This window comes from Rhineura floridana, chromosome 11, assembly GCF_030035675.1.
Source record: "Rhineura floridana isolate rRhiFlo1 chromosome 11, rRhiFlo1.hap2, whole genome shotgun sequence".
Lineage (NCBI taxonomy): Eukaryota > Metazoa > Chordata > Lepidosauria > Squamata > Rhineuridae > Rhineura > Rhineura floridana.
Window position 1 is genome coordinate 59336680 of NC_084490.1, and position 25191 is coordinate 59361870.

The 25191-nt window shown below is 41.3% G+C and overlaps 1 protein-coding gene across 9 annotated transcripts in view; it reads right to left on the minus strand.

The window, feature by feature from the left end:
- The window catches only part of REEP1 (receptor accessory protein 1), a 97167-nt gene that overhangs the window by 44832 nt on the left and 27144 nt on the right, over positions 1 to 25191 (minus strand). For all 9 annotated transcript variants that reach the window (XR_009758381.1, XM_061589311.1, XM_061589308.1 and 6 more), the window contains exons 2-4: positions 9500 to 9572; positions 7410 to 7486; positions 3228 to 3348 (exon numbers count right to left, since the gene is read on the minus strand). Coding sequence is in view for 8 of the 9 variants with exons in the window: in XM_061589311.1 (XP_061445295.1) it covers positions 3228 to 3348; positions 7410 to 7486; positions 9500 to 9572 (271 nt within the window). In the remaining variant the exon portion in view is untranslated. The remainder of the gene's footprint in view (positions 1 to 3227; positions 3349 to 7409; positions 7487 to 9499; positions 9573 to 25191) is intronic.

A 25191-nucleotide genomic window follows, 5' to 3' on the forward strand; every position in this document is an offset into this window, starting at 1 on the left:
CTTGTTTGTTCATGCGTTTGCTCAATTAGTACATATAGTGTGTGTGTGTAGGGGGGATTTTTATACCAAAAGGGTGTGCAGAACATGAAGGGAGCTAAATCTACCTTCGCCGCATACATTCTACTGTTGAAGCAACAGAGTATGTGTTGGAGTAAACAAATATTGCATGGTCACTTTAAGGGATATTTGGGGAATATCCCATGTACCTGTTTACCATGATGTAACTTCCTAATGGGTGGGGTTTAGTTACCTGACTTCCTCCTCCTTTGTCCTGGGGGATTTTTGAATATTCTCCATTGCTGATCTATCCACCATTGAGAGAGGCTGCATGGCACAGATGCTCTCTCTGAGAGCATCCATACCAAAGACTAAGATGGACTGAGACTATTTTTCTTTCATCTAAGCTAGAGCCTATGTTCCTAACATATGAGGTCGTAAGTAAACATTCTTTTCTTTTACCTAAAGGATTGTGTCTGTTGTTATTTATATAGAGAAAGGTGGGGCTGGTTATATTTTCATTCTACTGCTTGTATTTTACAACTCTGCTAAGAAATAGGACCAACCAAATTAGTTCCTATTTCTGTGTGTATTTTTATAATACCAAACAGTATGGGAGCGGTAAGATGGGAAAAACAGCTCAGTTCTTTTTACTCACATGCCCTATATTATAAAAATTAGACTCCTCCCAAAACACCTTAAATGTGACTTTTTTAAAAATCATGTGTCTGCCCTGTTTGACCTTGAGGCCAATAACCTATACAGATACAGGTTATCAAGAGACCTCTGGGGCTTCGCATATTCCCCCAAGACTACCTGAGGCTTCCTCTTGTCTGAGGAAGAACAATCTACAGCCTATCTTCTGGAAGAGGCTTTGGCACCTGCCCTGGAAACCAAGCTGAGGCTCAAGTCTTGCAAGATGTTTGCTTATTTATTTATACAAACATTTTAATATTACTTTTTGGCCTAAAGTAGTTTACATAAAAAAACCAAACAAAACACCTTTGAACGACAAAAATTAAAATTAAACCCTTGAAATAAAGAACAGTTAAAAACCTTCAATCATATATTAAAAACCACTGAAAGCCACAATGAATAAGAATGTTTTCACTGCCTGCCTACATGCCATCAAGGATGGGGCTAGTCTCACCTCCTACTGCCACAAAAAAAGCCCTGTCTCACATTCCTACCAAAGGAACCCATTTTACCAGTGGAACATATGAGAGAGGATCCTTTGCATAGGATCTCAGTCTATGGATAGGTTCACAGATGATGTGGTGGTCTTTCAGATATCCCAGACTTAAGCTTGATAGGTAAGAACCAGCGACTTGAATTGTGCCCAGAAACAAACTGGAAGCCAGTGCAGTTGACAAAAACTCAATGTTATCTGGTCTAAAAGTATATACCAGTAAGCAATATGTCCGCTTACACTAGTAAGCATATACTAGCATATACTGCTTCATTGCACAATTTATCAGGACCCCAGAACTAAGTTCCTCAAGAAGCTTTTAGATGAATCTGAATCTCTTACAGAAGCGGGGAAAGTAATTTCCTTAATGTCTGATTCAAATTTGGACGTGACACATAAGGTATCCCTGTTTGTGTTAGCAGCTTTGAAACTACGAGCTAATTTTATTCTGAATCTTAATAACAGCTGCCGTTCAAGTCTGTCTTAGTTTTAAATTTTAGACGCTGTACAATCAGCATAGATTCTCATTGCCTTATGATGTTTTAAATTTTCCTTGATAGAATTTATTTTAAACTCAATTATAAATTTTAACATGGTAAGTTTGTTGTACATGATATATTAATTTTGTGTTGGCCTTTGGCCCTGCAATTTAAATAAACTATGAGAACTATGAGCTTACACTAGCTTACTGGTGACAGACACTACTTTCAATGGCTTTCACAAAGGATTAGACCAAGGACAGGGAACTTGTGTCCTTCTAGATGTTGCTGGACTACAAGTCCCATCAGATCCATCCAGCATGGCTAATGTTCTGGGATGATGGGATTTGGAGTCCAACAGTAATATCTGGAGGGCCACTGACTCCTCAGCATGGGATCAGACAGGTTCAAGGATGATAGGTCCATCAACAACTGTTAGCCATGATAGCTAAATGGAGCCTCCCTGTAAAAAAAACAAGCGAGGCTCTTTCTGAATAGCCTGTTCTGGTGACAAACAATAGGGTGAAACCATCATTTTCCTAGCTATGCTTGTGAGCTTCCAGATGCATCTGGCTGCTGCAGCTGGAAATCAAACGATGGAGAAGACAGACCCTTGGTGATTCTGCAAGATGATTGTTATTTTGTTAATTACTTAATAAGGAATTAATCCTATGATAGGGCGTTCTTCAAAGTAACAGTTTAGGACCAAGTTACTTACACTGATATGAACCTGCCAGAGATTTAAGATCATCTGCAAAGGCCCTGCTAGTTTGTCTGCCAGGAAGGGAGGTCAGACTGGTGGATACAAGGGATGGGGTCTTTTCCGTGGTAACCCCACGGTTGTACAACTTCTTCCCCTGAGATGTACGATTCTTCCCCACGGTATTAATTAGGGAGGCTCTAAAAATGTTTTTCTTCAGGACTGCTTTTAGTGAGGGTATTCAGAGATAGCTTCTTTTTTTCTTATACTGCTATAGTTGGCTGTGATATACTGTGATAATTAACAATACAGAAGGATTTAAAATACTTTACTGCTGTTATAGTGATTGTAATTATGTTGTTTTAAACTGTATGTGGTTTTAAATTTTGAATGGTAGCAAATTTATTAAATAAATAAAACAATCAATGGATACTTTATTTTTATTAGAAACCACGCTATGGGACCAACTGAAACTGTGCATCATTCCTATAATTCCAAGTACATTTGACCATAATTTCCTAAATTAAACTGAGTATCATCTCAGTAGGTACAGTCTTTCCAGTAATGATATTTATAGCAATTCATGGGAAACACGTAGCTTTGAATTAGCAGCTCTGAGCAATGAAAAGAAATGCAAAACAGATGAATAAAATTGACGGGGGGGGATCACATCATGAAATAGGAACAAAACATTTCAATAATATATGAAAACAACACATGACCTAGACATGTCTACTCAGAAGCAAGTCCAACTGAGTTCAATGGGACTTATTCAAAGGTAAGTATGTATAGGATTGCAGACTAAATCATTTTTCATCAATAATCGTCTTTATCTGAAGTAGAGAGAAACAGTTGCAATTACCTTTTCTTTCGAAGACAGTGTTGGATGTACGAATTTCCTATATAGGAGGCTGGAGCCCTTTGTGTAGGGAGACAACAACCATGCTACAAAAGCTATTTTGAGTTCATAATAAAATGGAAACCTACAGGAAAATAAAAGGACATATTAACCACTGAAAGAGGTCTATAGGCCTCCTTCTGCATGTGTGAATCAACACTCTTGGCAATTAAAGTTTACTCCAGGATGAAAATCTAGCACATCAGATACACAAACAAGAAGTACACCAAATTAGAAGTACAAATTAGAAATACAGTATTGAGGTTATAGAATCATAGAATAGTAGAGTTGGAAGGGACCTATAAGGCCACCAAGTCCAGCCCTCTGTTCAATACAGGAATCCAAATTAAAGCATACCCAACAGGTGCCTGTCCAGCTGCCTCTTGAATGCCTCCAGTGTTGGACAGCCCACCACCTCCCTAGGTCATTGGTTTCATTGCCGTACCGCTCTAACAGTTAGGAAGTTTTTCCTGGTGTTCACCTGGCTTCCTGTAACTTGAGCCCATTATTCCATGTCCTGCACTCTGGAATGATCAAGAAGAGATCCTGGCCCTCCTCTGTGTGGCAACTTTTCAAGTATTTGAACAGTGCTATCATATCTCCCCTCAGTCTCCTCTTCTCAAGGCTAAACAAGCCAAGTTCTTTCAGTCTCTCTTCATAGGGCTTAGCTTCCAGTCCCTTGATCATCCTTGTTGCCCTCCTCTGAACCTGTTCCAGTTTGTCTGCATCCTTCTCAAAATCCAGTGTCCAGAACTGGACGCAATATTCAAGATGAGGTCTAACAAGTGCCAAATAGAGGGGAACTAATTACTTTCTTGATTCTTGGAACACCAAGCTGCATTTTGGTCCAACCCCCTTCCACTTTGAAAATCAGGAGAAAGAGCCAGGAACTGGCAGAGGGCTTGATTTTTGGTAGAGAGTTGTGTCAGTTCCAGTGTATCTCCACCTCTCTTTTCTGAAAACGGGTATATGCCAGTTAATCTCTGCCCCTTTATACCCTAAACTCTGGTCAGATCAGCTTAAGTGCATTTTTTAAAATTCAGTTTTAGCCAGATTTCACAACTGATTGATAGATCAACCCGTTTGTCTTCCAGGTGTGGCCAATGGAAATGCTTGGCTGCAGGCTTAGAGACAATGATTGGCCCAACACTTTGCCATGGGCAATCCTGAAAGATCTGAAGTCAGCAGTGGGGAAAGGAGATGCGTCCAGCTGAGGGCAGAGTCACTTCAAAAAGCAGCCAGAAAAACCATTCTGGCTGATTTTGAAGCACCAAGTGTGCCCACAGCCTATCACCTGCTGACGAGTTTCTTGGATAGCTGTGCTGACACTTGTGAAGAAGTGCTTTCCTGTTCCTTTGCAAGGGATAGCATTACAGTCTTCTTTTTATGCGGCCAAGTGCTAGCATTTTGAGCAGGGGTGACTAACCCACAAGTTGTGCCTCACCAAGACAACAACAACAAATTGTCCTTTTTAAAACTGAATTTAATAACGGATAACAAAAAATAGTGTAGAATACCTGATAGGAAAGCCCTTTTTGGAAGGCAGTTCTGAGAAGCACAATTTTTACCTCATCCACTTTTAGGTTTCAGCCACACCCACCTGACATGCAGTTGATAGAGGGCTGACCATGGGTCACTGTTGCCCTTGGCCTGAAAAAGTCATGACAGTTTGAGAGATGTCTTCCCTGCTCTTTTTGCCTTTGCTGAAAGGTTTTTTGCTTTTAACTCCATCAGATCAATTCAGGAATCTCTTAACTGGTCCCAAAAGTTAAGTCATCCTTTCAGATTGTTCCCCATCTCCATTCAAATGACAATGAAACTTGAAGTTCCTCACAGCACCAGTCTTTCCTTCTCATTTATTCTTAGTAACCAAGTCTTGCATGATGGTGGAATTGCAGTGTCTCATAACGAATCTCAATTATAGCTCTCCTCTGTGTGTGCCCGACTACCTTTCTAGACCTGCCAGACATTGAGATACATAACAAGTCAGTGGCATTAGCCCATCAAAATCAGCCTCCTCTCCATTTCTGGCAGCGTAACTGGATGTGTGCATCTCTATGCACATCAGGGCTGGAAGTAACCCTTATGTGCCTGAGTTCAAACTCTTCTACCTGCTAACCATTAAATGAACAAATCAAACTATATGCAGCTCACCTTTCTCCCTTCCATTTGCGGATGTCATGTGAAGGCTCACAAGTCAGCACTGCTCAATAATTCCTAAACAGGATGGAATACTCCTGCCCGTGACAGCTGAATTTGCATCTTTACTGCTGTTCCACACTGGTCATTTCTGAGATTTGATTGTTCTTAAGAATTTGCATAAATGTTCAGCACAAGCTAATGTACTCAGGTTGTTTCAAAATGACCACAATGTTCAATTCCACGTTCCTATGGGATTTTATTTTTAAAGGAAAGTCTAGCAGGGCAAGAAGCAAACCAATCATTTCCATGCATCCTCACATATAGCCCAAGCACCCCAGCACAATCCGAAAGGCAAACATGCCAGATTATACTGGGCTGTATCTTCCTTCTCAAGCCCAGGGATGGCTAACATGTGGCCTTCCAGCTACTGTTGGACTCCAACTCCCATCAGCCCCAGCCAGCATGGCCCATGGTCAGGGTCAGTATGGTGGGAGGTGCAGTCCAGCAGCATCTAGAGGGGCAAAGATTAGCCACCCCTGCTCTAGCTCACAAGCTCACTCCTGAGATGAAAGACAAACAGGAAGCTCTAGTTTGTTCAGCTTGCAGTTGATACATAGGCTATTTCCGCCACTACACCAATAAACTCAAATATTTGTCCCAATAGGAAAATCACAGAACATGGAAGAACAGACTAAATAAATACATGCAGGCAAACATGTAATGGCAAACAGACCACACAGAGGCAAAAAAACAAAATATCTTATCCAAGCATGTGAGTTTCCCCCGTTTCTCTTTTCAAGATCTCTATCCTTCCCTTCTACCACCTTTCTCTCACTTTCCTCCCACCAAGCAGCTCCTCTTCTTCTACTGTACCCATCTATGTCTTTCCCAGGGCCACAAGTTTGGGGCTCGAAAATCCAAGGGTGGCTCTCCATAGCTGGTTTGTAGCTCACACACAAGATAGCACAGACCAGTGAAGTGCAGCTATGTCAGGAGGGGGAGCTCTGGTCACTGCACAGGGCCAGTCTGAACAGTTGCTGGGACCCACCTCCCTTATTCTTTCTTTGGTCTCCTTTCCAACTTCCCTAGTCACTGCTAGCCCACTACCCATCCACCCACCTGCGAGATCTTTGGAATGAGCAGGAAGAGGAAGATGAACAAGAGGTTGCTGTGGAAAGAGCACACTGCCTGGCTGCCAATGCCAGCCACAACCGGGGTGACAAGAGGGCTGTCGGTGGTGGGCTGCTCCTTCCCAGCAGCTGGGCTTGGGCTGGTTCAGCAAGTCCTTCTCACAAGTTGGCATGGGTTGTTTGCTCTACTCACAGTCAATGCTGTGCTGACAGCAGCAGGGCTCTTGCCATGAGGGATGGTTGGACACAGCAGTGGACCATCCTTGGGCAATGCTGGTGAGTTTGATACCCTGTGCATTGTGATAGGGAGGAGAGAAAGTGTGCAGTTCTCTTCTGTGTGTGTTTTGCATCCTCTCCACTCCATTCCTGTTTCTCATGGCCTGTGCCAGAGATTCATTCAGTGTTTCTCCTTGGAACTAGATGAAGACTCAGATGTAGACAAATGTTATGCTGTCCCAACACTTGGGGTGAGACATTTTTACCTTACCTTCAAAATATCTTGAGCCAGTCTTTCCTTTCCTATGAATTATCCACAATCCACCTTGTTGGGGGCTCTTTAGCACCATACTAAAAGCCAAATGTGGTGGCTAGATTTGCAGTTTTCCATTCACTGAAGCAGACCCCCTCACATTAAACTCTTTGCAGCCATTTCCTTGCACAGTGTTTTCCATCCCATTGGCATTTTACCACCTCTCCTAACCCTTTCTGTACCACTCAAATGTAGCATTTCTGACAAAGGATAACGATCTGATGCACCTGGCATTATCGAGCTTCTCCTAATATTATCATATGCTTTTGCTCCTTTAAAAAACATTTACATTTCCTCATATTTGTTTTTGAGGGAAGGAAAGAAGCATCTCAGCAGGATACTAACCAGCAAAGAAAAATGTCTGTGAATGTCTCTGCTGTTGTGAAGAGTGCAAATATGATCCAATACATCATCCATTTTACCTAGGAAGAAAGCATAACATGGTTATAAGCAAATGTTCATTTGCCACTTCCTAACTATTATGGCTATTACTTCTCTCCTCCATACTCCGTTCCCTCAGGCCCAGAAGTGGTCCTGCTGTGAGGCAAGGAAATGTTGGCCTGCCTTAGGCAACAGATTTTGGCACACCAGTATTGTTTTTGTTACTTTTTTTTTAACTGCCAAATTTGGGCGCAGTTGGATTTTCTGCCTTGGACACCAAAATGTCTCTGCTTAGGGATAACCGATAAAGAGTGGCTTGTGCCACTATAACTCATAAAACTCTAATAGGGAATGAAATGGTTGCAATAGTAACTCTGAACCCATTTTCAAATTGCACTGAACAGGGCTTTTAGATTTATAGATCAAATTTGAATGTTCATTAGGAGGAGGAGTCAAATTCATATCACTCTTCAAATTTCAATTCTAGTTCATTTGTGCAAATCAATTTTTATTTTTGTAATATATTATTAAGCTTAATTGTTTGTTGATGCTGTTTAAAATTAAACACTGAATTTTTCATTTTCAGCCTATAACAATTTTCATAAAGTACCTAAAGACTGTATGCAGCACCTACATACCAAACACATTAATTCAAGTGGGTCACTAAGTGGAGACATTCCTGGCCATTCTCATAATTCAAGTGTTGTACAAGAGTATTAAATTATCTTTTGATTTATCCCTGGGAGGGGAAGAGTGTACCAGGAGTTATCTCCATGTGCATGCAAGGACCTTTACACAGCACAAGTTATGCCTTCAAAGTGGAGAAAACTATACACAACTCTCATCCCCAAAAGAGGTACTCACAGTGTAAGGCACTGGTCTGTGCCACATATGCAATTCTGAATATTCTCTGTGGACAAGCGATCATGTGTGTGATACTGAATATTCTCTGTCCACTCTTATGCCGAAATGGCTCTTATAATCCTAATTAACCCCACACCTCTCCAATGACTTAGCTATGCAAATGTTCAAAGAGATGTCCTTATATTACGTAACTCCAACTATTTATATACCTTTGTATTGCGTTATAATCCTATGATCCCCTCTTGTACACAACTGGAAATATTTGCTATCATTCATTTCAACTTGGCTATTCAGCAACAATCTAGCATTGCCTTGTAAATACCAATATCAGGATTTCAGTGACTTCCTCTATGTCTATTTCGTATACTTTCTTCAGGATCACATTTTGATCTGCTCTGACTCAGAAGACACCCAGCGCTCATAAACATTTATGTAATGTCCCCCAATGTTCTGGTTACTATAGAATTAGCTATTTAATGCCTAGTTCCCAATATCTGAAGGGGAACAGTTTACTGAACCACCCTAACCGTATACCATGATATACAGTTAAGTGCTGGGAAACGCTATGCTCATAAATAATTTTATTAACATTAACAGGCAATAACTGTTCATGAACTCTGTGCTGACTAAGGATTTTTTAAAAGTAATGACAAAATGGCTATCCATATTGTGTTCAACAATGGTGTTAATGTCTAATTCACCCCAAAAATGACCTATACCACCATGAAAATCTTATTGTAATCAACTTTGGGGGATTCAGAATTTCATTTTTCAAGAAAGGAGTTTAAGAATATAAGGAAGATGTATGCCATCCAGGCTTTCCGCTATTTGAAAAAATGGGATTTTATGTTAGAACTACAACATCTAGCCTTCCAACTGTTTGAAAGCATTGCCCACTTTTACTGTATACATAGCATACATGTTTTTCAATCTTTTCCAGGTTAGCTAATACATTAAAAAAAAAAAAGTTCTTTTCTCAGGTACAGCAAGATGGTGGAAGATATATACTGATTGTTTGGCACAAAATAAGAATGCAGAAAAATCACACCTGAAACTCGAAAGCATGTTCTTCATTCTGTCTAAAGAGCTGAGTCAAAACCATCAGAAGGCATTTTGCAAACAGAAACCTAGGTTTACCTTTAATGATCCTATGGCTGCTGCCACAGGATAATCCCAGAAGTGCTACTTACATATTCTTTAATATCCTTTGATTTTACAGCTTTGTAAGAGTAATACGCAGGGTAAAGAGTGCCAAATATAAGCCTGGAAGAAAAATAAATGGGGAAAAAATCATTTTCTGCCACTGGGAAATGTATCTTTATTAAACATAAATGGCTGCTTTGGGGACATTTTCTCCCAACGCTTCCACTCTTGTTCCTCCCTCAGTTTAACTCTTTTCAGTGATAACAAGATTATATAGCGTTGGGTGCAGATTAAATTACTTTATCAATCATTGAAATCAATGGGAGTTACATAAAGACATTGATTTCAGTGTGGGTCCCAACTTCAGCTACTCTAGTTTGGATCCAAACCATAAAAGTAAAAGGTAATCATATCCCTAGAAGACCAAGATATATTAGAACCTGTAAGAGTTTGGGCATCTGTACCAATTGTGTAGATGAGGGAATTTCGGAACACACAGCATTTCTCACCTCAACAGCACACTGTCATGGCAAGTTGCCAACATTCCTTTTCTACAGACATATTAAAGTTACAGATTTTCTGACATGTCTGCTTGACCCTGTTCATTTTGGGTTGTAAAGAATTCCCAAGGAAGTCAGTCAAATTCTAACTCGACTATCTTTAATGCATTGCATTATGAAAGACCAGCTGTCCTTCAAGATGCAGTCTTGACCATTATTAAAGAAGACTTCTGTCATCTCCATGATAATAGGGAACTATAGGCCAGCCTTTAATTAATCATTCCTGGCCAAGCTGTTCAAGCAAGAAGTGACAAATCAGCTCCAAATGCTTCTGGTTGAAATGAATTGTCTAGATTTATTTCAATTCTGGCTTCTGGCCAGGATTTACAACAGAATCTGCCTTAGTCATTCTGATAGACTACTTGTACTGGCAGGCATAGTGTGATAGGGTTGATTATTTGCCGCCCTGGGTTCCTGCTGGGAGAAAGGGAGGGATATAAATCAAACAATAAATAAATAAATAAATAAAAATTATTCTGGATCTCTAGGTGGCTTTCAATACTGGGCGAAACTACTGCTCTACCCTCTGGGGATTGTCCTGTGCTGTTCTAGAGAGTTCCATCTTGTCTCTCATGTTCTTTAACATCTTCCTGAACTCACTGGGTGAATCATCCGTGGTTATATTTCTTCTCTCTCTTTGTGTCAAGTAAAACAGAGACCTCTCTTAATGACTCCTTGAGGTCAATAATGGACTGGATAAATTTAAACTTAATCCAGGAAAATGGAAGTGCTAACGGTGGGTGAGTAGATAGATCTGGATAGGAGAGAGATGCCTTTTCTTAATGGGATCGCACTCCATGTCAAGACACTGGCCTGCTGCCAAGCAGTGAGCACTCCAGGATCTGATACTGCTGTTACTAATCCAGCCGACAGCCACGATCAAGAGTGTTTGTTTTCCCCCGCTTTGGCTGATTCTTTTATTTATACTTAGGAATACTTAGGAAAAGAACTTATAACAAAGTAAATGCAATAAAACAACATTCCACTGAATTCAATAGAGAGCTAAAAAAACCAAACAAAAACCACTGCTCCACTCCCACATCCTGCCATGATGGCCCACTGGATTCAGACTCTGCAGCCAATCACAGCACACCCAAAGCAGTATAAAAACCCTTTCCAAGGAGGCCATTACTCAGATGACAAGTTGCACAGCACGGGGTTGTATCTCCCTGGCCTCATATTGTGCAAAGGAGAACTAGGAAGAATTTAGAAAGGGCACTTGGGACAAACGACTTCTCTAAACACATATAAGAAGGGCAGATTGCTAACACTTGGGATGCACATTAATTACCTGACTACAGCGTAGCTGAGCAAGATGCAAACCACAATACAGATTATACAAGACCCCTCCACTCACTTAAGTGCTATATACGCCCTGTTCAGATGTTATAGCACATGCAATAAATCTGTGTACTGGGAATGGGAAGAAGACAGAAAGAGGTGGAAGCAAACCACTCTGTCAACTGCTGTCTCCATCATTTCCCAGCTACAGGTTTAATAAGCCCGCAGTCCCAGGAGGGACAAAGCCAGGCTGAGAAGTGGTTTCACTGAAGGAGCATTCTGAGTCCTCCTTCCTTTGAACACCAGGCAGCAGCTGATGTTGCAGCTTGACACTAATCCTAGAAAAGTTACTTTTTTGAACTACAACTCCCATCAACCCAATCCAGTGGCCATGCTGGCTGGGGCTGATGGGAGTCGTAGTTCAAAAAAGTAACTTTTCCAAGCTCTGCCTAGGCCCTAGGTGTGGGTGCTTGAGCCTGCACTGTAAGAGCTGGGACTGTATCCTTCTGCTCCCTTACTTTCTCTTCTTCATTTTTTCTCATTAGCATCTGCTATATATTTTGGGAATTGGTTTGACTGACTGTTCTCTATGCATTTTGACACTTAATCAAGGAACAGGTTTTCATCTATGTGCAGATACCAAATACATTGTAAATCAAGACAGCAGGCCGCACCTTTCAAAACCGCACTAATTTTTTGGTTTATGGATTAGCACTGACAAGACTGTGAAGGACCTCACATCCCCACACTCTAAGATTCAAGGCACATTTATTTATTTATTTATTTAAAATATTTCTATCCCGCCCTTCTACCCTATAATAGGGCACTCAGGGAGGCTTACAAAAATAAAATCAAACATGTACATAATAAAATTGTAAACAATAAAATCACAAAAACATTAAAATAAATTAAAATACATAAAATACAATTAAAATACATAAAATACAATTTTCAGCTGGCCTGGCTCCAATAGTGAAAGTGATTGGGGATGGGTGAGGAGAAATGTTTTTAAAGCAACAGAATGAACTGAGGCAAAAGGACTAGCTGTCCTTACTTCCTGCAAACGCTCTGCTCCTCGCTTTATATGAGAAGCACATGCGAACAAGCCAATGTGGCTGCTCCGTCACATCTAGTTTGTCCTAAAGGTACATGTTCAAAATGGCTTAACGCAGATTAGAATCACAGAATCTTAGAATTGTAGAGTTGGAAGGGACCTGTACGGCCATCGAGTCCAACCCCCTGCTCAATGCAGGAATCTAAATTAAAGCATACCCGACAGGTGGCTGTCCAGCTGCCTCTTGAATGCCTCCAGTGTTGGAGAGTCCCCAACCTCCCTAGATCATTGGTTCCACTGTTGTACCGCTCTTAACAGTTAGGATGTTTTTCCTGATGTTTAGTTCAAATCTGGCTTCCTGTAACTTGAGCCCATTATTCCATGTCCTGCACTCTGGGATGAACGAGAAGAGATCCTAGCCCTCCTCTGTGTGGCAACCTTTCAAGTATTTGAAGAGTGCTATCATATCTCCCCTCAGTCTCCTCTTCTCAAGGCTAAACATGCGCAGATCTTTCAGTCTCTCTTCATAGGGCTTTGTTTCCAGCCCCCTGATCATCCTTGTTGTCCTTCTCTGAATATGTTCCCGTTTGTCTGCATCCTTCTTAAATAGTAATGTCCAGAACTGGACTCAGCACACAAGATGAGGTCTAACCAGTGCTAAATATAGGGGAACTAATACTTCATGCAGTTTGGAAACTATACTTCTGTTAATGCAGCCTAAAATAGCATTTGCCTTTTTTGCAGCCACATCACACTGTTGGCTCATATTCAGCTTGTGATCAACAACAATCCCAAGATCCTTCTCGCATGTAGCATTGCTGAGCCAACTATCCCCCATCTTATAACTGTGCATTTGGTTTCTTTTTCCTAGGTGTAGAACTTTGCATTTATCCCTGTTAAATTTCATTCTGTTGGTTCCAGCCTGTTTGAATTTTGTTTCTGTCTTCCAAGGTATTAGCTATCCCTCCCAATTTTGTATCATCTGCAAATTTGATAAGCATTCCTTGCACCTCCTCATCCAAGTCATTAATAAAAATGTTGAAGAGCACTGGGCCCAGGACAGAGCCTGCGATACCCTGCTCATTACCTCCCCCAGTGTGAGAAGGAATCATTTATAAGCACTCCTTGAGTATGATTCTGTAGCCAACAGTGGATCCACCTGGTAGTTGTTCCATACAGTCCACATTTAGCTAGCTTGCTAATCAGAATATTAGTTATACCTTAGCACCCTTTCAGAATCCCTGCTGTACAATCAAGTGCTGCAAAAGGGTATTTTTTCTCTCACCCTTTCCAATGCCTGGTTTTATCTGTAAAATTTAGAATCTAAATGTAAATGTACTGCCTTTAAGTCGATCCCGACTTATGGCGACGCTATGAATAGAGTTTTCGTGAGGCTGAGAGGCAGTGACTGGCCCAGCGAGCTTCATCGCTATGAGGGGATCCGAACCCTGACTCCCAGGTCGTAGTCCAACACCTTAACCACTACACCTCGCTGGCTCTAATCAGTGTGAATTAAGGTCAGTACACACATGGTGTGTGGCTGGGGAAGGGGGATAATTCTTCTGCATTGATTAATATAAAATAAAAGAATATTGACTTATCCAAAGTTACGTACAGGGTTTCTGGCATAGCAAAGCCGTTATTCAGAACCGTAAGCCTCAAGTAATAGTGAAATAGCCATCCAAAATATTTAAGTTTACAGTAAAACTTTACATCCCAAAGTAGTAGGCAAGGCCTCAAAAAGCTTCCCTTTTCCCCCACTGAACAAAGAATAACTACATGCAACTCTCTCTCTCTGACCTTATTTAGAACTCTAACATACTTTTCCCCACTTCATTTTTCTCCTTCGTGAACTTGGCTTGTTGCTATCACACATTCCTTGTTCCCACAAAATAGACACCAGCATTTGACAACTAACATTTGCTGCTTTCATTTGTGCTAACAACAGAAACTAACTTGGCCTTACAGAGACAGCTGAATTTACAGGGCCTGTGGAACACGGTTATATATGGTAAGGCCTTGGCCTATTTCCCATCGGAGAAGTGGGGGCAGCGCTCTCTACTTTGTTTACTTGGAACTTCAATGTAATTTTCTTCTCCTTTTAATTCATATTTAAAATTGTCCCCCCCACAAAATATTAAAGTGCGATACAAAATAAAATACCTGAAGTAGATGACAAATACATAAATCATAATACAAATACCATATTTAGACATACTTTATTTACTGCAATATCATATAAAACATCTGAAGTAATTCACAAATACATAAATAGGAAACACACAAATTGTTCTATACATTTTATCATAACTAAGCAGAAAAGTTAACTGTAAATTTGACATGCAATGACAGACAAAAATGAACGGATGCACTGTACCTTAATATCTATTGTACCAAAATGCAACAAACAAAATCCATTTTTTAATCTTTCTGCATATTTTTCATTACAATTCTTTAAGAAGACAATTTAGACTCTATCCCATGTGTGTGTGAACTGCCTTCAAGTCGATTCCGACTTATGGTGAGCCTATGAATAGGGTTTTCATGAGGCTGAGAGGCAGTGACTGGCCCAAGGTCACCCAGTGAGCTTCATGGCTGTGTGGGGATTCGAACCCTGGTCTCCCAGGTTGTAGTCCAACCCCTTAACCACTACACCACACTGGCTCCCATAATGCGCCATATATTCATGCACCAAAGTGTAAAGTGACACTTATATCAGAGCCACTGTCAAAAAAACAATTTAGAATGTGTCATCAATCTCCAACACCATACGTTTCAAATAACACAGTAAAATTACCTTGGTAATACATATCCTGTGACTTTCTCAATCAGGGCAATAAGTATTTCCCAGCATATCGGGAACAACCCAAAAATATGGTTTAAAAAGTGCATGCTATGTTCCACACTGCCAGGAGAAATGATGAGCTAAATTGCAGTCATCTTAAGGGGGGGTAGTAAGATACCACTGACATTAGGTTTTTAACACAAAATTTTCCTTTAGGTCATACCGTATATTAATTCACTAATGGGGGGGGGGAACCCTTGTGGTTTAACAATGTACATATAGCCAACAGTTATTTCTATCAAACTTTAAAAACTGTGGGCTATAGGTATGTTCTTAAACCACAAGGTTTTTTGACTATTAGCAAATTTCTCTGCTTTTTAATCTGGGAGGTAAGAAATGGAATCCTGTGCAAGTTTGCTGAGAATGGGCTGATCATTTGTATGCTTATTGAGTTTAATGGGATTTACTCCCCTGCAATCATGCTTAGAATAGATGAAACTGACCATGGGTGAATGGGGAAGGGAGGCAGAAGGACAGGGGTAGGGGAAGAGGAGGGAGGAGGGGAAGAAGGGCACAGGGGAGGTGGGGATGGGAGGAGGCGTCGGGGGAGGGGAGGAGGAAGGCAGGAAGACAGGTTTGATCATGCTTATTGAGTTCAGTGGGATTTACTCCTGTGCAATCATGCTTAGGATAGGTGTAAGTGACCATGGGGGGGAGGAGGAAGGGAGGGTTGGAGTGGGCAGGGAAAGAGGAAGAAGGAAGGGGGAGGGGAGGAAGGGAGAGGAGAAGGGAAGGAGGGGAGGGGTAGGAGAGGAAAGAGGGGAAACTGGAGGGGAAAGGTAGGTGTGATCATTTGCATGCTTTTTGAGTTCCATGGTATTTACTTCCATGCAATCATGCTTACAATAGGTAGAACTAACTGTGGAGGAGGGGGAGGGGGAGGGGACAGGAGATGGAAGGAGAGGGAGGGGGAAGGAGGGAGAAGGAATTGGAAGGGAAGGAGAGGGAGAGGTGAAGGAAAGAGGAGGAAAGAGACAAAAGGGAGGGGATAGGAGGGAGGAGGAGAGGAGAGCAGGTTTGATCATTTGCATGCTTTTTGAGTTCAATGGGTTTTACGCCTGTACAATCATGTTTAGGATAGGTGACACTGAATTGGAGGAGGGGCAGGGAGGGGGGAGAAGGGGAGGGGAAGGGGGGGAGGGGAAGGAAGGGGGAGGGGAGGATATTGGGTGGGCAGCCACTGGGCAGAGGGAAAGCCCCTTTCCTTTCCAAAAGAAAAATATTGTGAACAGTATCATTGTTTTTCAGGGTTTCCCCCACCTTTTTATTCTACAGCAGGCACATGCAGTCTCACAGCCAAATTTAAATCAAAGCTGTCACTGACCACATCCACACCAGACCTTTATTTCACTTTAAACAATCATGGCTTCCCCCAAAGAATCCTGGGAAGTGTAGTTTGTGAAGGGTGCTGAGAGTTGATAGGAGAGGCCCTATTCCCCTCACAGAGTTACAATCCCCAGAAGAGAAGCTGACTGTTAAACCACTCTGGCCACTGGAGCTCTGTCAGGGGAATAGGAATCTCCTAACAACTCTCAACACCCTTCACAAACTACATTTTCCAGGATTCTTTGGGAGAAGCCATGACTGTCTAAAATGAAATAAATGTCTGGTGTGGGTGTGGCCCCAATTAGCCAAGCCAAATAGCTGTGAGTCTCGCTTTTAGAACACTGAAGGTTCTTACTGAGCATGCTCAACACTATAATAGACTTCAATGTTAAATTTATTAAATTAAAAAAATCACCCAGGCATTTTTTTTAACTTTTAAACTGCAGAAGATGAAGGTTACCATATGGGGCAAGGTCAATAATAGGATTACAGGTACTCTGTGAACATGGCTGATTTTTAATATTTCAACAAATTATGAGACCACTGACAGAAAAAAGTCCAACAGATTTCCCCCCCTCGTTTTATACTTTGAACTCTTGATACTCTTGCCGTGTTTTGTGTATCGCCATGAAAACTTAGAGGGTTGTTAAGCAAGCATTTCTGAGTTTAGAACTATGAGTTTTGTAAAGTTTTGTTTTGAAATGAGCTTATGGGAAGCAGCAGAAAGCATGGGGAGTATTTTCAATTTAACATTACAGAATGCGAAAAATCTTAGCTATAGCATACAGCCACTGTCATGGCTTTAAAATCTAGCAGGGATATTATTCCTACATTCCTTTTGAGCTATAGAGCAGACAGTCACCCATTCATGAAAGCATGAGATATGGGGTGACCAAAGCCTATTTTGGGGTGCAGGAGCATACAAACTTCAATTCCTTGATGAGGTTATTCATTCAGCTCTGTTTTAAACTTTCATGGAATAAAGAACGGAAAACTAGTAGCCAACTAACCTCATGCTGCACTCGCTCGATTTTCTTTTTCTTCCTAGGCAAAACCAAGGAGAAAGCACCACCTGTAGTCTCCACAACACAGTCACAACAAGAACAGCATCACAGAGGCTGCAAGTGGGTCATACTGCATGTTACACTGCAGCAGCATATAAGAATGCCCCAACAGTCCCTTCCACCTTACAGAGCACCCTCAAGAAGGGTGATTTGCCCTGAACTTTTAGAGGAACCCCCACACACTCCCACTCCAGTATGTATTATTTGTGATAGAGGAGTAAATGTAGCATGAAGGGGAAAGTGTGTGGGAGCATAGATAGGAAGGGCACAAAACTCAAGCTTAAGGTGAGCCATTACTCCTTAAAGTCTTATTTGCAAAGTTGCTGTAACTAGGGATGAGTTAAATCAGGGCCACTTTCAAACTTGTGAAAAGTGCCTCCCGGCAATCCGTTTCAGGGCACTGTGAAAGTGGGTGAAAGTATTCAGCTATTTTATTGTTGTAAGCATCTTGAGATTTTTATTGTTTTAAAATAGGTGGGGCCCAAGTGTTATAAATAGAGTGTTCACTTATTGTGCAAGGCTGTGCTCAGTCATGGTGAGGCTGAGCCCATGGAAGGATTGGGAGAAAGTAGGTTCAACAAGTGGCCTAGTAGCTGATGCCAAGGGCAGTTAATACACAGGCTACACAGATCAGGAAACATGAACTAGATCACTGTTCTTCACCTTTGGGTCTCCAAATGTGGTTGGACTACAATTCCCATCATCCTTGGCCATTGACTAAGTTGGCTGGGGTTGATGGAAATTATAGTCTGACAACATCTAGGGGCCCAAGGCTGAAGAACAGTGGACTAGACAAACAAGGCTTTTCTTCACAATTAGGGATAATCTAAAAGTGTTGACATCATGAGGCCTTGTAGCCATTCAGATACAGCTACAGTGTGTAATAACGTTACATCACTGAGAGTAAGAAAGCCTTGGCCTTGGCCTCGCTCAGAATAAGAGGGAATGCATTCCAGGTCCAGATGCAGGTAAGATAACCTAAAATGTCAAGAGGTCAAATTCCAAGGGGCAGAGGTCGATAGCCAAGAGAGACAGACTTGGGCTCAGCAGCACCACAGGGGCAGGAAGCAAGTAAGATCTCTAATGAGACCAGTTGATAAGACTGAGGAGCATGTTTTGAAGTTAAGAGTTAAGAAGTTAAGAGGGTTTGAAGAGACAATGGTCCATATCACAGCCTTTAAGCGGAATACAAGGGCCCATGGGGATGGACTACTGCTCAGTGGCAGAACATCTGCTTTGCATGCAGAAGGTCCCAGGTTCAATCCCCAGCATCTCCAAGTAGGGCTGGAAGAGAACTCCGGTCTGGAACCCTGGAGAGCTGACACCAGTCAGTGTACACAATACTGAGCTAGACGTACCTGTTGGAAGTGTGGCAAGAGCAACTCCTGTTTTGTTCTTTTCTCTATGTTCCAGAAAGGAGATAGAGTTAGGGTCCTCCAGATGGATAGGCTTGTTTACCTTTACCTGTGATGCTCTGACTGACTTCCTTCCAGCTACTAGGCTGTTATGTCTTTAAGGAAGCTTACCTGCCCCTCCTCCTTCTGCCCTTTCCACTCCTTTCTTCTCCGAATGTCCGGGAGAGAGGAGACACCTTTTGTCTCTGCTCTCTTTCCTAGCCATGAGGGTAACTCCCACACCTGGGCGTTACTCTTCCAACTTAACTAGTTAGTTAGAACTAGGTATGCCTTTCTATCTGCAATGTATTTCTATAAATAAAGTAGCTTTTCTTATTTTACTAAGTCTCAAGTCTCAGTGATCCTGATGCAGGGTAAAAGCCTGCTTTCTTAGGTAAACGCAAGCACATGCTGGCACACTCGCATTTCAACATCCGCTGTTACTCTCTGCTGCTGTTGTACTGCTTTAAACAAATTAAGCACACAAACACACAGCAACAGTACCAATGCCTTACACTGACTCAGTAAAAGGCAGCTTCCTATTTTCCTAAATGATGCCGTCCCCAGGATCTAAAACCTCAAAACCAACCTCTCCTTCACACACAAAGGCAGGTCTACATAAAGATGGGCACACAAACATAAAGAATCTCCTTCACTCCTGTCTCGTCCTTCACGTAGAATATTCAGCAATGCACACTATTTTACTTGTTCCAAATTAGGAACCTCCAAGGCTGCTGTTCTGCAGTCTCATGAAGAGACTGGGCTCCTACTGGGAGAAAAAGTGGGATATAAATTTAATAAATAAATAAATAAGAAAGAGCAGTCACAGAACGTTAAATGTAGTAAACTAAAAAAAGGAGGAGTAGTGATGGGCAAAAGCAGCCCACCCTCCACACTGGGAAATTCTAAATAATTGCACCACAACATGATTTCCAATTTTGTTGGGCCTATATATACTTTAACTTACTTAGCTTATAGTTAATTCTGGTCTGCACACCCACCCTGGTGGAAACTAACCTACTAAACTGAAGAAGGGGTTTTAACAGCAACATTTAATGACTTTCTTCATGACATCACAATCCATTTGAACTTTGCTTCCCTGGTTGCTATGGTGGTGGAACATCTTGGTACTTGAGTTTCTGAGAGCCTCCTAAGTTTATGGCGTTGTTGGGATAACAAATTCTTCATACGCTTCCTGGCAAAAAAATATGTTTCCATAAAATCAGGACAGAGAAGTCATAACTAGAAATTTTTGATTTAAACAAGTAAAAATGCTGCTGCAATAATTCAGCTTGTATTCTGGAGGCTGTATGCTGGTTGCAACTGTTAGCAGTAGCTGTAACCAATATGTCCCATTGCTAGGAATCCCCGTTTCTTATTACCAGTACCAGCTAAAGTTACACAGCATTCTTAAACTCATAGTAGAAGTAGCTGCTTGTTATGGGCGGGCATACACACACACACACAGCCCTGGGTCCCTAGGGGGCCTTTTTTGGTGCTGTTGCATGGAAGGGCAGGAGAGATCTTTCTTTAATGCACAGCCAGCAGCTTCCCATTCTACATGCCAGGTGGCTATGCTGTGATCCAGGTCTCACCCTGGGAACCAATGAGCTTTGTTGCTTGGCTCAAGTGGGTACGGTTCTGGAGAGGCCCAGAAGCAATAAGTACACATAGGCTATAGTGGGACTGCAAGGGCCAGAGCTTGATAGGATACAGCTCCCAGAGTCTGGCATGACACATAGTGAAGATCAGGAAGCCCATCTATTGGCCAATACCACTGTCCCGTTCTACATGCTGTGATAATAGTGATGGGACTTGATGGCAAGAATCTCGGGTCCACCTCAGTGCAGCAGACCAATGCAGCGGACTCACCCTGCAACCTGGTGTGTGGCAGCCATGCCAGCCTCTGAGCTTGGCTGGGGACCTGAGATGACACCCACAGGTCCCATATGGGGATTCCGCTTTGGGGGAGCAGGGTACACAACCCCATTTGCCCCTGGTACGGATACAGCCCAATGCCTTCAAGCACCTGAAATGGAAGGTGCAACAAAAGTGCAATTAAGCCACGGATAACAATACTGCTAGGAGGAAGTCAAAACCCCCGCATCACTGAACCCAGTCGCGAATCCAAGTAAAATTCTTTCCCAGCCATGCCAACTGACAGGTAACCTCTGTCCACAGCAATGTAACCAACTCTAAAATTAAAGAGGGTGGTCATGGAAGTCATCCATCGCAATGCCAAAGTCAGAACTGTAGCACGTGACTTTCTGACCTTCTGGACCTATTTATGGTCCAGAAACAGATCAGAGGCAGGAAAGTTCCTCGTCAAAGGTGGTGTTCAATTAAAAAAATAAAAACCATAAAATATAAAAATACAGTGAACATAAAATTGAAAAGAAATTAACTTCAGAATAAAACCAGTAACAGAAAAATCAGTAGTGTCCAAAAAGCACTAAAATAAGATGCTAATCTTACCAAAAAAAAGTGTTCTTCTTTGTATTGTTTGCTTTAGCTTTGGAATATGAATATTCAGATTAAGCTTTTGTTTTAAATTTTGAAATGGTGTGTGTGTGTGTGTGTGTGTGTGTGTGTGTGTGTGTGTGTGTGTGAGAGAGAGAGAGAGAGAGAGAGAGAGAGAGAGAGAGAGAGAGAGGTTTTTGATAGGTTCCAAGGCTAATCAAACATGCAATGATGAGATATTTAAAGGAAAAAAATATATGTTTAATGAGTGTATGCAAATATAAATAGATCGATCATTTGACTAAAACTCTGATTATTTCATAAATAGGGTTGCAACCCTAAGAAAAAAGTAAAATAAAACTAACATTCAATGGTTCATAAAGAGATGTGTGCATGGAAGAGAGTTGTCTCTCTTGTTATTAATTACATCATAAATGTTATCTCATAGCAGTCACAATAAAAATACCTGGGGGAAGTTAAGAGAAGATGAGATGACAAACAAGAAACAACATGTATATTTATTGCAGATTAACCCAAGACCCTAAAGAAGTTGTTCTATACAAAAAAATATTCCTATTGCATTTTTACAAATTATTAAAGGAATCCGCCTTTCCCTTTCACAACAACAGCAAAATCTGGTAATCTCCAACTGCTTCAGCCACCTCTCCTGATAGTACAGGCAGCTAGAGTTAAAAGGGAAACCTGTTTCTAATTTAAGCAGCCCCAACTGACATAAAGCAAGGCCTGTCTTCTACAAGGGGACTCTGCATCATTTTGGCCTGAGTGATTAGACACCAGTTGCTGAACTCTAGTGAACAGGTGACTGTCTAACAGGAGGCTGCAGATGTGGAAATGACCTTAGCCTACCCAGTTCTTCCCAGCACATTTGAGAGTCAAGCTTCTCGTCTTAACTTTCACTCATCCCCTCCCCTTTTATTCAGAGCAGAGCATTGAATTACCCTTGCCCAGAATGCACACATAGTTAAAAGAGGGCTCATGAAGAGCGTTTTAGCTTGAAAAAGGCTGCCTCTGTCTAATCTGAAACTAGGCCAATCTTCCTGGTCACCCAACTCAAGGGTTTTTTAAGAATGCCTAGTTTCTTTGGCTAAATATATACCGTATATTTAAAACACATTTGAAGCACATGACTTCCCCCAAAGAATCCCAGGAACTGTAGTTAGGGGTGCTGAGTAAACTATGAGGGGTAAACTATAATTCCCAGGATTCTTTGAGGGAAGCCATGTGCTGTAAATGTATGGTATGGTCAAGAAAGCAAGACTCACACATGAATTAACGATGTTTCTCTAAAAGGAACGGCAACCCTGTTTGCTTATGATATTCTTATTCACTATGATTCTGGGCATTAGCCACAACTGGAGGCAAACTGGGTACATACAAAGTTGCCTTATCCAGGTCAGGCCATGCCATCAATCCACCTACCCAGTACTCTCCAGCAGCAAATATATTTTCCAGATGCACTCGAAACCTTTTTAACTGAAAAAAACTGGGGACTAAACCTTGGACTTTCTGTGTGCAAAGCATGGGCTTTGGCACTGTTACTGTAGAAAAGATATCTGTTATAATGGGGATTAGTTGCTATCACTAACTTATGACAGTGTTGATAGTTCGCCCCATAAGTGGGGTGGCGGAGCAGGGATGGAGTGCCACCACTTACTTCACACCTAGGGCAATCTTGCCACTAACATCATATAAAAAACGAGGGGGGAGCGCTACGTCTTTTAAATAGGTCAAAAGGGGCCTAAAGGGGACTGTATATTGTAAGATCTTAGTAATGTTAAATAGAATTTCCTGCCAAAACCTCCTTGCCTAAGGACAGATCCACCAGCAATATATAAAATCCACCTTTTCCTTTCCCCACATGCAGCAGTGGTTGATACAGTTTTCCTAGATTTAGCTAGTATTAACTACCACTGCGCCCATAATGTCTGTCCAACTTCTAAGTGTATGGGTGCTATCCACAAACACAGTACAATTGCTGGAAAAAACTGGTGTTTGTGTTATGTAAATTTGTATAGATATTGGCTGAGAACATCAACGGTCTGAAATGCATGTGTGCCAGTGTGTGCATTTACCTAAGAAAGCAGGCTTTTACCCTGCATTGAGATCACTGAGATGTCAGGACTTCCGGGAAGGGTGACTTAGCCTGTGCCTGCTTTTGAGACGGGCTCCTGCCTCAAAAGAAGCTTATTCAGATATATCAGTCAGTTTTTTCTTTTTTTTTTGACTGATTAAACTTCTCCCGGGTAGGGAGAAACGAAGAGATTAACCTCAAAGCCTATTTTTGTTGGGACGACCAGATCTCATTAATTTATGGGACGAGGTCCAGCCGACGAAGGTGGGACGGATTTTTAACAGCAAGCTCTATCTATTAAAGCGAACGTTCATCTTATCTTCTAAGAGAGAACGCACTAACAGGCAAGCACCCTTCTTTCTATATTTTTCTTTTACTTGACTTAAATTGTTGCTGTTTAAAAGAGATTTGCCAGATTGATCGGTTTTTGACATCTCACTGGGGAGCCGTAACTTCTCTCTGCTACGCACTAATTAATAGCTTATCTCTGTTTTTGTTGCAAAAAGCTGTCCTGGATTTGCATTCTAAAGATACACACAGAAGAGGGATTTCTATTCCAGATTTTTATTTTGAAAAATATTATACTGTTTTGAGACTACTCTCTTTTTGGTCTATTTTATTTTGACGAATCTGTTTCTTGACGATTGCCATTAATTGCTTCGATCCTGGGAACTGCATTTTGTTTACTTAACTATTGGAGAGATAAGGCTGTCTGCTCTGTTTATACTGTGATGTCACCAAGTTTGGAGTATTAACCCAATTGTTGCTGAAATAAGAAGTGGTTTTCCTATATTTTTCTTTTAAAATGGCAATTAAGAAAGTGGCTGAGAATCTGGAAATAACTATGTTTCAGAGAATAATGAATGAGATTGAGATAACGAAAATTGAATTGAGTAAAATGAAGCAGGAGATTAAAGATATAAGGGTCCCTGTGAGAGAGGTGACCCTGGAAGGGGTCCCTGTGAGAGAGGAGACCCCGGAGATTGGAATAGGGGTCCCTGTGAGAGAGGAGACCCTGGAGACTGGAATAGGGGTCCCTGTGAGAGAGGAGATCCCGGAGATTGGAACAAACGTGGAACAGGAACAAGATTTGGAGTCTATGGACTTTAGAAATAAAATCTATTGTTTGGAACTCAATGTTATCTCTGAAGAAATTAATGAAGATTCTAGAGATAAAGTTATCAATGGCATGGATTATCTTCTGGACTGGAATGATGTGATGGAGCCCAATATAGAGAAAATCTATGGAATTAACTGCAGCCATGTGACAATGGAAAAACTTTTAAGAGATGACCCAGTGTATTTTGAAAAAAAGAACAGAGATATGATTTTACAGCAGTATTTCAGCAACTTATTCAGAATGGATGGCAAGAAAATATTTGGGACAGAGGTAATTCCCATCAGACTCTTATTATATGACTATGGCTTTGACAGCAAGATTATTATGGAATACTGATAATGGAAGATTGGATATTGAAATTACTGGACTTAACAAGACTACTGAAGATGGAAGATGGAAAATGGAACTAATAGAGATAATAGAACAATGGCTACTGAAATTACTGAACCTAACAGATTCTGATGTGATGGATTAATTGAAATGTTTATTTTGACTATGGTTATGACAATAAGATTATCATAATTAGTAATGAGATGGATTAAT